At 38.8% G+C, this 12,794-nt stretch overlaps 1 protein-coding gene across 1 annotated transcript; it reads left to right on the top strand.

Moving 5' to 3' along the window:
* Positions 1 to 454: 454 nt before the first annotated feature.
* Positions 455 to 11,165, top strand: LOC136489611 (disease resistance protein RPM1-like). Its single transcript, XM_066486191.1, has 7 exons — positions 455 to 1,528; positions 1,623 to 1,754; positions 3,041 to 3,748; positions 7,893 to 8,600; positions 8,843 to 9,116; positions 9,540 to 10,158; positions 11,057 to 11,165. The coding sequence occupies exons 1-7, from the start codon at positions 470 to 472 to the stop codon at positions 11,163 to 11,165; spliced, it is 3,609 nt and encodes a 1,202-aa protein (XP_066342288.1). The 5' UTR covers positions 455 to 469.
* Positions 11,166 to 12,794: the final 1,629 nt, after the last annotated feature.

Below are 12,794 nucleotides of genomic sequence, written 5' to 3'. Positions count from 1 at the left end.
GTATGTTTTATAAAACAATACTACTGCACATATATGTCTTGGATTTACAAATTTAACATCTTCAGTGCCGATGTGGAAGCCAAAGCAGCCATTGTAACAACTAAGAACATATGCTAAGTTCTAGAATCTGTTATCATCATCCAAAGGGTGCTCAAACAATATAATCTTTTCATCAAAATAACTAGTTGCTCATCAGTAGTAAACCCATTTATCTTTTAGATTTTTCTTTCTGGATGTCTTTGATCTATCCTAATAAAACTGTATTTATGTATTCAATGCAGGCCTCTTTTTTCAACTCATCAACAATTAAAAGGAAAATTTCCTGTGAGGAAAAAAATAGACTTGACAAATTTGTCTTCCAAAAGCTCAGCTCCCTCATTCTTAGTTATCCGAGGCTGCTTGGTGTTAACAATAGTAGCATTGTTTCTTCTGCAAATCGAGTGTGTCAGGAGAACAGGAGAATACAATCATGGAGGCAACAGCGATGAGCTTGGGCAAGGCTGTGCTGGGCGGAGCGCTCAGCTATGCCAAGTCCAAGGCCGCAGAGGAGGTTGCATTGCAGCTCGGCGTTGAGGATGACGTGATCTTCATCACCGACGAGCTGCAGATGATGCAGTCCTTCCTGATGGCAGCCGATGAGGAACGAAGCCAGAGCAAGGTGCTCACAACCTGGGTAACGCAGGTCCGCGACCTGGCCTACAATGTGGAGGACAGTCTCATGGATTTCGGCCTCCACACTGGGAAGAAGCCGATCTGGGGGTGTATCCCCCGTAACTTGTGCGATCGCCGTCGCATTGCCAAGGAGGTTAAGAAGCTAAGGGCCAAGGTCGAGGATGTAAGCAACAGAAACCTGCGCTACCGTCTCATCAAGGATGGCTCAAACTCCAGGCCTGCCGGTGCGGCGGATCAGGCTGACTCTGATGGTGCAGCAGTGCTTAGCATAAATCAAGCCATGATTACTGCCGTAGAGCAGAAAAAGTCCAAGGCAGACCTCCTCCAGCTGCTCACTGCCAAGGAGGTGGAGCTTAGGGTGATGGCCGTGTGGGGAACAATCAGTGATCTTGGGAAGACGGCCGCCATCCATGAGGTTTATGATGATCCAAGGGTAACCTCGATGTATGGATGCAGGGCATGGGTTAGGCTGATTCACCCTTTCAATCCAAAAGAGTTTATTCATAGCATGGTAAGGCAGTTCTTTGAAAATTTTCATGATCAAGGGGGGGAAGAAGTAACAAATGTTGGGGCTAGTGTTCTTCTGAAGATGGAGAATATGAATCAAAGTGATTTAGTGCATACGCTTACTGCTCAGTTGAGTAGCAATAGCTATCTAGTTGTAATAAATGACCTACGCACAGTAGAAGAGTGGCAATGCATCAGAAGATACTTCCCTGACAACAAGAAACAGAGCAGAGTCATAGTGTCGACTCAGCAAGTTGAGGTTGCACGCTTATGCACAGAACAACCGTACCAAATGTCCGAGCTCAAGCACCTGCCGTATGACCAAACACTTTATCTGTTCCATAAGAAGGTAATTCTCCATCTAAAAAGATCTTACAGTTATTATTTTGTCTCCTTTCTATATGCGGCTCAAGTTGTTGTATTTGTTCCATTTCCGACAAAAGAACTCAGAGGAGTGGACCACCACTGCCGGTATATCGAAGTTTGAGGAAAATGAAGCAAAGCCTGCTGATTTAGTGGAGGGAAAATCAAATGTGAACCACCGCCAGTTGATCAACAATGAACATCCCAAGAAGGTAGCACAGGAAATAAACCAATCATCTAACAAAACTATGGTTTCAACTCTACTGAAAATTCATTTTATAAATTGCATGCACACATATTATATTTTCTTGCATGCACTGTTCTTTATGTGACTTGCATCTCACCCTCGAATTTTTTGTGTCGTCTCAAATATCTTTGTAATTTTGACAGATTATGCATTCCAGGTTACTTTGTTATTATGTTCCAAATCTATTATCAGATTTATGCTACAGACGAGTTGATCCTGGTAGTTAGCTTAAAAAGTATTTAACAAACATAAAAAAGAATGCATTCTCAGATCTACTGCATGCATGACTCCCAATGACATTATGATCACTATTCTATTTGAAAATGTTATGTGGTACTCTCGTTACCTTCTAGGAGGTAAGATCACAAAAGAATCATATCCCTTAATTTCTAAAAACAATTAAATAATTAGGGAAAAATTATAGCCATCCCAATAATTAAAATAATAAATCCAGATGACGTATGGAAAATACAAAGGAAAGTAATGCATGGCAATCAATCTAAGCTAATCAACAGATTAGGGTGTCCTTGCTGCAAATCATCCTATCTGGAGAGCATATTATTGCCTTCTGAAGAAGTTGATGTTGAATCCAGGAACAGTCGTGCCAGTGATATCTGACACGCTCTGTAGTGTATCCGCAATGGGTGTTGTAGATGCACTCTCATAGTGCATCTGGAATGTAGTGTCGGTGTTATCTCATCTCTCTAACACCCCGGCATCTCGATGTTGTGCTCACCCGGCAACTGTGTGGTGAGCCGTGAGTATCATCTCATGAGCCGTGTGTAGCTGTGTGTGCAAACGTTTGCTTTTGTTCGAATTAAAAAAAATCTTTTAAACTAAATAATCACATTATTATCCATCACGCATGCATGTTACCGTATTCATGCATATAATAAATCAAATTGCAAGATAGTTTATCTATTTTTTTTACTTTCTAAAGTAAAAAATATATTAATATTTCTCCTATTACTTTGATACTTCCTAGGAGGTAATATGTAATAATCATCATCGAGATCTATCTAAATAAATGGTCTACAATTATTTGGGAGTACCATAGCAAATCCCAAATGTTACATATTGTGAAAGTTTTGTTGGAGATCTTTAAAATTAGATATCTTTGTGGGCATATTAATTATTTTTACTTAAAGTGTAATGTGAATATCAATATCTTAATGACAGATATCTCAACAATGTGAACTTGTATAGACCACAAGTGAATAAATTTCTGAAACAATTGTTTGTGTTCATCAGGTTGCCCTTTCATCAGAGCCCGTGCCCATCTGTGACCCAGCAACGCCTAGTAGTGAGATACAGGAAGAATATCAAGAACCAGAGAGTACTGGTGCAAATAATTTCTTTACTTCAACTGCTGGAAAGAAGTTTGATCGCACTAGGACAATAGCACTGATTGATGATGTGCTTGTTGGGCGAAAGACAGAGAAATCCATAGTGATTGATTTGATTGGTCAACCTATGGACATGCAAGGCTGCAAAGTTATATCTGTCTGGGGAATGGGCGGCCTTGGGAAAACAACTCTTGTCCGAAGCATCTACCGAAGCCAAGAACTTGGTGGCTGGAAGCGTGCTTGGGTCACTGCTCTACGTCCTTTCAACCCTGAAGTGCTCATCAGAACCTTAGCTTTGCAATTATTGACAGATGATCCTACTGTAGCAAATGAAACAAAACAGGAAAGGAAAAACCTAGCAACTATGAGATTGGATGACTTACCAGAAAAGTTAAATCAGCTTTTAGAAGAGCATGAGTGTCTCATTGTTCTTGATGACCTGTCATCTACTAAAGAATGGGACTTGATTCGAGGCCAATTGGCAAAAGCTAAACGGATCATAGTCACCACAAGAGAAAATAGTGTTGCCAGATACTGTTCGGGAGGAGACATGAACACGCACAAACTCCAAGTCCTCCACCAAGAAGAGGCACTTGCCCTCTTCATGAAGAAGGTACATTTGAACACTTTATTATCAATTATTTGTACTGATGAAATGAGTTTGCTTTGGCTATTGGTTCATGAGAGATATACTATAATTTGTATTAGGATTGTTAAGTCTTTCTGAACATACTTTTTGTTTATTTATTCATGTAATATAGTTCGCTAATTACATAAAAAATGTGCTTTAGTTAACTCTCTCATTTTCTCAAGCCTGAAGTGGCTGTAACTTTAGTGTAACTAGTTATTTGGACGCCTTCGAGATTGATCATTTTAGATAAAGGAAATAAATGTAGCTTGATCTCTTGTAGCCAATAGGAAAAAAAACCACTTATTACACCATAATAGTAACAAAAAAATTCAACTCAAAACTCAATCTACCATTATTTGGCCATCCAAAGGAAGAAAAAAATTACATCACAACCTTGGACGTGCACAATAAATGTTGCCTTCAGCCCACAATAAATGTTCCCATTGATGTAATCAACGTGTTTTTGTGAACAGAACTTGCAAAAAAGTTTTGAGTCCGCATTTCTAAAAAACAACTATATTCCTTGTTACCCGTATTGCATCACAACAAAGATTTATTTCAAGTCCTCTTTTTGTGCCACCTATGGAAAAGGTCTTGAACGTCACTCGGAAGTTCTAAGCCTAAAAACCAAGTTAACAAACCGCCAAAAGATTTTGCTGTAAATGCAATCAAAAAACAGGTGATGGATTCTATCGTTCTAGTAACAGAACACGCACCTTGCTGCCGCTAGTTTTTTCTAGCTAAATTATTTTTTGTTAGAATAACCACTCTTTAGGACAATGAATATTTTAATTTTAAGTAGCATCTTGAGCCACCAAACTTCATGGAAAACTTTTGTGCCTTTGTTGATAATATATCCAGCCATAGAATTTACTGTGAATGAACCATTTTTGTTTAGCAAACAAAAAACAGTGTCTCTTTAGAATTGTAGATCAATATTAGCTACTCATGCTACCAAATTTTCCACTCCAGCAACTTATTTACGACTAATGCCTTTCGAAAGGAGACATTAAGATGTACATTGCCAAGAATAGTTGTCACAATATCATGTCATTGCGGAGCAATATTATATAGGTTCGGATATTGAGCCTAAAGGGGACATCTTCCTACTTGGATATCTTCCAGGCCATAACCTGATTTGGGAGCTGTCCCCAAGCTTAAATTTCATAAAGATAATAAATGATCCTTCACTCCAGTAAAATCAATCGAAAACATTTTAATTGGTGTTTTGTGGCTAAGATATTTGTTAATGAGAACTTGTTGCCACAAGCCTTCTTCATTATATAGAATAAACAACCACTTGCTTAGCAAACATTTATTCTGTGTGTCAAGATTCAAGATACCCAAGCCCCTCTGCTCCTTTTTGCTTACGAATACTAGACCACTAGCTAGTATATAATCTTTTTGTTATTGATCATAATGTTTATGGAACCTTGATCTATAATATTCATTTTTCTTCGGCACCCCTCTCGGGACCTCAAAAAACGAGAGCATTTTCCTTTCGAACTTCCCAGTCTTTTCTCAATCTATTCTTTAGTTACATTCAAATCTTCGGGAGCCCTCAATATTGAATATAAAGTGGCTTTTGTAAGATAACGACTATTCCCTCTGTTTAGCTATGTAGGTTTTTGTAATCTCCAATGCAACACATTAATTTGATATTCCTTAATCAATATTGGTCGTGGTAAGTTTTCGCACGTCCATGTATTTTCAATATATTGATTAGTTGAGAGCCTAGCTTAAATTACGTTAGCACTTATTATACTCCATGTCTCACGACAAAAAAAAAATTGAATTTTGAGATTCAAAATTTGATCGAATTTGTTCAACATTTTTTATTTATATTTTAAGTTAGAATTCTTATTGTACTTTTTTAACTCTCATTTATTAGGTTTTTTTTTAATTTGGAATATATACAGTATACTAAACCCTTAGTTACTACAACTTCCTAAATCATCACTTTAGCGTGCACCATGGCGGTTAAGTTTTTGAATTTCTCTAACAAAGAAATATTTTTGTAGTAGTAACTTTTATAAGAATAGAGAGCTCACAACTAAACTACCATTGTAGAAACATTGTAGTGTATTGTCAAAAATAATAAATTTATCAATGGTAAAAACTTGGATAATTTATTGTCATGGATTAATAATATAATTAAGAAGGAATTGTTAATGTCATTAGTATATGGTTTGTTAAGGCATAGATTTGCATTATTGCCAACCTAAAAATATATATTTATCGCTTACTCATACATGTATTCTTTGTCTGCTTGATGGCAAGCATCATATATGCTTATTTGAGTTAGTTTTTATAAACTATAAATAGTGGTTGAAGTGGACAATTTAGCAGCACATACAAGCATTATTTTTAGATATTCCATTTTTTAAGTGATCTAAATTTAGTGGTTTGCTTATTTTTATTTTTATAATGACTAAGTTAGGTAACTTTTATATGCAGATTTATGGGGTTACTTTAAGTATATAAGCTTTGGTTTCACTATGGATATTAATATGCATTTAAATGGGTTAAAAGTATATTTTCATAAAAGCTGAAATAGAGAAATATATATTTTTTGGTCTTGCATGCATGCATGAATTATCTATGTTATTTTTATATTTAACGCCAGTTACCGCACACTGCTACAGAACTGACATTCACTGCCACCTCATCACTGCTGTATATCACTGCCAATTCATGGCTTCAACCAGTAGTGATATCACAATCGACAGTGATAGGCATGGTGCTATCACTGCCGGTTCAAGCCACGAACCGACAGTGATAGTCCACCTATCACTACTGGTTCATATCTTGAACTAGTACTGGTAGTTGTTTTGCACAAGAAAAATTCATAACTTCTTCATATGGGATTGAATGAAGATAAACTTTTTAATTTGAGATGGTATACAAGTCCAAATATTGAATATAATTTGTTAGATCAGATTTGAAATGATTAAGAATGTCCAATGGAGACAAAGTCAACATCAATATTGTAGCACTTGACGAGATCTACAACTTTGCAATTAACATCTTTTTCATTTTAGATTGTTTTGAGTATCATCAAATATACAATATAAGATAAAAAATGTGTAGTTAAAAGAATAGCGTCAACTGTATAGACACATGTGTCGCGTGGCCCAATTGGTATGTATGCACGAGGGAATGTAAACGTTGAGATCTCAAATTTGAGTGGTTCGTTTTCCTCTAGTGATGGGCGGTTGAGACCTGGCAGTAGTGTTGTGATCTGTGGTAGTGACACCAACTGTGATGCTCCAACCGCAATCAATGCATTAGTAGAGAAGGATCTTCGGTTCAGCACATTAGTTCTGGCTAGAGTTGGACTAACCCGGACTAAAGGATCATCCACAGATTAGTTCAAAAGAAAAGCATCTCATCCAAAGTCTCGTGTTGTGTAGGTGTGGTGGAAAGCTATGTACGAGGCAATGCATGACGTCTTGGGTTTGAGTCCCACGAATCATAGGGGCTGGAGGCTTGTGCTAATTATTTTTTTAGCCTTGCAGACCCTTTAGTCCCAGATCCCTGTTTCCTAACCAGGACTATACCCAATTTTTTACTAGTGATGCCTCATGCCACACCACAAATAGTGTATGGCCATTTACACCATAGCACCGAACACTAGGAACTCACATTGGGCCAAGAACACACTACCACAAATAATTATTGGAGACTCCCCCCTTCGTTTACACAGATGTTACATTTTTTTTTACCACCTCTGTAAATCAACAATGCGTCCAAGGACACGTGCTGCCTGTAACAATTGATTTTGGGAGCCAGCACTCTTGAGAGGCACGCTTCTATAAATAACTGAGTGTTGTGGCAAAAATATTCATAAACTTTTAAATATGAAGTTGGATAATACGATGAATTTTATGTCATATAGTAGAGCTTTGTGGGATCACAACTTTATAATTTACAACTTCTTTATTTGGAATTTTTTGGAGTGCTAAAATTTTGTTTTTCTATTTTCATGATTTTGAAATCTAGAATTCTAATTTTGTGAACATAAAACGATTTATTGGTCAAACAAATCATTGACGTTTCGTATTTTCAGTTAACAATAATCATTTTTTCATTTCAAGTTTAATAAGCTTAATTATATTTGTTCCAGGTGTTTAAAGACAACGTTGAGAAGTACTATTTAGGCCCTGATATGTTGGATCAAGCAGCACTAATCCTGAAGAAGTGTCATGGACTTCCCCTTGCAATATCTACTATAGGTGGATTCCTAGCTACTAAGCCTAAAATTACCACAGAATGGAGAAAGGTCAATGATCACATTAGGGTTGAACTAGACATCAATCCAAAACTTAGGACTATAAAGACAGTTCTTATGAGGAGCTATGACGGTTTACCATACCATCTCAAGTCCGCTTTCTTATACATGTCCATATTTCCAGAAGATTACAAAATTAAGCGGAAACGTTTGATAAGGAGATGGATAGCTGAGGGTTACTGTAGGGAAATGCGTGGCATCACTGCAGAGGAAGTTGGTGACAAGTATTTTGATGAGCTTTTTGATAGGAGCATGATCTTGCTATGTGAAGGGGAAATTCAGTATGGTGGGGCAATTGATTCTTGCCAGCTTCATGACCTCATCCGTGAAATATGCATGCTAAAGGCTAGGGAGGAAAACCTTGCTTTCACTCTAGAGGAAGGGTGTTGTTTGAGCGATGCACAAGGTACAATACGTCATCTTGTCATAGGCAGCAACTGGAAAAGAGATAAAGATGTGCTGGAGAGCATGGTGGACTTGTCGCATGTACGGTCATTGACCGTGTTTGGAGATTGGAAAACATTTTTTATTTCTGATAAGGGCGTGTTTAGATCCAAAAATTTTTTGGGTTTTGGGTACTGTAGCACGTTCGTTTTTATTTGGCAATTAGTGTCTAATTATGGACTAATTAGGTTCGAAAGTTTCGTCTCGCGATTTCTCACCTAACTGTGCAATTAGTTTTTTTTCGTCTACATTTAGTACTCCATGCATGTGCCGCAAGATTCGATGTGACGGGTACTGCGCAAAAATTTTTGGTTTTTGGATGGAACTAAACGGGGCCTAAGATGAGGTTTCTCAGAGTGCTGGATTTGGGCGATACCTTGGGGTTAAGAGATCATCATCTTGATGAAGTTGGGCAGCTCTTTCACCTGAGGTACCTATCTATACGAGGATGTTGCAACATCTTCTGCCTCCCTAGTTCTTTGGGAAATCTGAGACACCTCCAAACTCTGGATGGTAGAGGTACCAAAATAGTTAGATTGCCATCTACAATCGCCAAGCTACAGAAGCTAGAACACCTTCTTGCATCTGATGATGATTTGGAAAGAAGACAACAGGGCCAGGAAGAATATATAATGCACCATCTCGTTGAATATGAAGGATCATCATATTTTTCGCTAGGTTTTTGCAGCACTGTTTTCATGAAAAGTATTGAATCTATCATTCCAGATATGGAGGATCACCTAGTTGATGACCCAAGAGTATCCTATGATGCCATCGCGAGGATTGTCCAAGATGCTTTTCTTTTGTGGCATAGTGAGATATCAGATGGCTCCAGAGGCAGTCTTCTCGAGGAAGATGTTCCCATCAGAAAGCATAATTGCTGCACATCTTTGCTATACCACATTCGCATGCGTCTATCGCAGACCCTCTTTTGCTTGCTTATTTGCCTTTTCTGTTGGAGGCCACAAGCTTTAGATGAGGGTTTGAACAGGCGAGATGTATTGAACATACAATCGGCCTTCTTTAGGCTTGTATTAGGGGGTGTTGAAGCTCCTAGAGGAATGAGAAAATTGAAGGCCCTGCGTACACTAGGAGTTGTCAATGTTGCACGGAGCAAGACCACTCTGAAAGAGCTTCAAGAGCTTACTCAGCTACGTAAGCTTGGTGTGGCTGGAGTGTACAGCAAGAAGTTCTGGTCTGCCATTTCTGGTCACAAGCAACTCCGATCTCTGTCCGTGAAGGGTCATGGATTAGATAGTTATTTGGGTGGGGATTTGTTGCCGCCAATACACCTTGAGAGCCTCAAGCTGGAGGGCAAGCTGGTCAGAGTAATTGAGTGGATCAATAAGCTTCAGAATCTATTGAAGTTGCAGCTGGAGGATACCAAAATTGATTCAGCTGTTCCCATACAAGCTATTGGACAACTACCAAATCTTAAAGTTTTAGATCTGCGTTTTGGGGCTTTTACAGTGACCGAGCTCCTTTTCCATGGCCCATCTTTCCCGAGTCTCATGGTACTAGAGTACAGAGTATGGCTTCCTGATGTGCTATTATTTAAAGAACACGCAATGCCGAAGCTCGAGCTGATAAATTTCGACGATTCCGGTTTGATGGGAATGCAAGGGCTAGCATTTCTCGCAAGCCTCAAGGAAATTCGGTTGGGTAGTAGAACCAGAGACGTATTGAAGACAAGTTTGCAGAGTCAGCTCAAGGAAGATCTAAAACATGAAGCTGTTGTGACTTACCCAGTCGGTAGGACAAACATCTTCTTTTCGAATTATATATTTATGTGTCTTAGCCTCCATTGTCATCTAGATATCCAGTCATCCAGTGTAGCCTCTTCTTGCTTGTTATTTCTGTGGGTAAAGTTCACTTTAGGACCTCCAACTATCGTAGAAGTATGAATTTCAACCTCCAACTTCAAAACCGGATAACATTGGCCCTCCAACTCTCGAAAAAGTTCACTTTAGGACCCTGGTCGGTTTCCCAGGCGGTTTTGCATGGCACTGTAGCAGTGCTGACGTCAGCGATGACGTTAGCACTCCTTTTTAATTTGCAAAATTGATATCTTTTTATTCGGAGCTCCAAATATAGCAAATAATATATCAATTTTGATCGTCTCGACGAGCTCTTTGCAATGGTGTACTCCGTTTTGTTGTTTGAGATAATTTTATTTCATGAAAAAATAAATATTTCTACAAAACAAGTTATGCAATTAAGCTGACGTATGCAAGTATTTTATATACTTTGTATATTTGTATATGTACAACACCAACGTAGTCAGTATATAAAACAGGGAGTTGGATGGTCAATCAGACCTGCCACGATCGCTTAGATATTTTTGAATTAACCTTAGCTGCGGTTAACTAACTGTCAACATATGACACGATCAAACGATATGTTTACCGCTCCTAGTGTAGTTTTTTTCTGTTTTTGTGGTGAAATTAAGTAGCTAGTGGTAGTAGTAGTATTATATTTATCTTGTACCCAAATCCGATACAGTATACGATTCGTGTACACCTGTCCTTTTTCCTTTCCTACGGCTACTATTGCAGCACACAGGAACTGGACGACCATTCGGCCGACCTGTACGTATCTGTTTCCTGGCTGGCATGGCATGAGTATGACCGCATGAAGTGGCAGTGGATAGCTAGATTGAATTGAGGGAGCAGGTAGCAGCAATAGTGAGTGGCTTACTCGTGGTCTAGAATCTTGTGCGGCATCGGTAAGTTGAGCGCGTGCCCCCGCGGGAAGGTCGTCCGGGCGAGGATCTCCGTGGCGTCGGCGTTGCGGTGCGCCTCGTCGCCCTCGCGCCCGCCCGACGCGAGGTGGCAGCACACGAAGCAGAAGCTCGTGTCGTGCAGCCAGAACCGGACGGACACGGCGCCCTTGTTGAATTATTGCAGAAATATTTGCGGACCGGGCGGACACGAAGCAGAAATATTTCTACAAAACAAGTTTTGAATTATTGCATTTCAAAAATGGTCAAACTTATATATTCTATGGTCAAATGAACCTAAAAAGACAACATTTCGTGTTACATAATAATAAAAATATTATTTATCTAACAAATTCCACGAGTTCTGTTATTCTAACTTGTTTTGTAGAAATATTTATTTTTTTCATGAAATAAAATTATCTCAAACAACAAAACGGAGTACACCATTGCAAAGAGCTCGTCGAGACGATCAAAATTGATATATTATTTGCTATATTTGAAGCTCCGAATAAAAAGATATCAATTTTGCAAATTAAAAAGAAGTGCTGACGTCATCGCTGACGTCAGCACTGCTACAGTGCCATGCAAAACCGCCAGGGAAACCGGCCAGGTCCTAAAGTGAACTTTTTCGAGAGTTGGAGGGCCAATGTTATCCGGTTTTGAAGTTGGAGGTTGAAATCCATACTTCTGTGATAGTTGGAGGTTCTAAAGCGAACTTTACCCTATTTCTGTTGTCTTCGTGACACCATGCCACATTTACTCCTTGTTTGAGAGCGTTTTGAGTGTGAGGCAAGGTTGTAGTACCGTGGTGATTGATTCTGAGTGTTGTCTAGGGGTGAAAACGGTTGGGATACATGGATCCCTTTCCGTCTCGATCCGATTTCTACATTCAACATGTTTGATTTTGTATTTGCAGTTATCTCGATTGTTTTTTTTTGCTTTCCCCCCTATTTTCTGCCAAATTTGAAAATGGGGTATAAACGATATGGATGTTTTTTTTTCCTAAACGCGTTCATATTCACCCCTAGTGTTGTCAGTGGGTTACCTGTTGCCCATTGAATCTGCAAACCTATTTTGTTGTTGCAACTTAATACAGTTTGTAGCAACCAGGGTAATAGAAAATAGGTTTCCGCAATTCGGAATTATAAGACCTATTTTTTCAATGAAGAAAGAATTCTATTAACTCAATAAAACCACTTCTCACCTATGCATAAAAACACATAGCCGAAATAAAGAAAGAATGAGCCAGCACCCTAGCGACTAATAGGGAATTTTTACTCCGTTTTCAAATCTTATTATAAAAATAACCCCATCAAATTTTTATTTTTATTTTTAAATTTTTTGGCCAGGCCAACGCACCTGACGCGGCAAAATCATGCTGCCGCGTCATATGCTTGGTGGCATGATCTGCCACGCTGGACAATGATTTCCAGGTGAAAAACCTTACTGCACCACTCCCGTTGTCGTGGCCGTGCTATAGCGCCGCACCACTCAGACTGGCGTGATAAGGCTCAATTTAGAAAAATCGTATTTTTTGTACAATGTCGGGCGAAGATGATTTTTATATGAGAATT

The sequence above is a fragment of the Miscanthus floridulus genome, chromosome 10 (assembly GCF_019320115.1).
Source record: "Miscanthus floridulus cultivar M001 chromosome 10, ASM1932011v1, whole genome shotgun sequence".
Classification (NCBI taxonomy): Eukaryota; Viridiplantae; Streptophyta; class Magnoliopsida; order Poales; family Poaceae; genus Miscanthus; species Miscanthus floridulus.
Note: the sequence above shows the minus strand (reverse complement) of the source record. Positions and strands in the feature narration are given on the sequence as shown.

What these genes read in the sequence shown, in the direction of transcription:
- LOC136489611 (XM_066486191.1), top strand. Translation starts at nt 470, where the DNA reads ATGGAGGCAACAGCGATGAGCTTGGGCAAGGCTGTGCTGGGCGGAGCG. An exon ending in TTTTTATTTCTGATAAGGGC is followed by an intron (nt 8,601 to 8,842) that starts GTGTTTAGATCC and finishes ACGGGGCCTAAG; the next exon opens with ATGAGGTTTCTCAGAGTGCT. An exon ending in GCAAGCCTCAAGGAAATTCG is followed by an intron (nt 10,159 to 11,056) that starts GTTGGGTAGTAG and finishes CTACTATTGCAG; the next exon opens with CACACAGGAACTGGACGACC.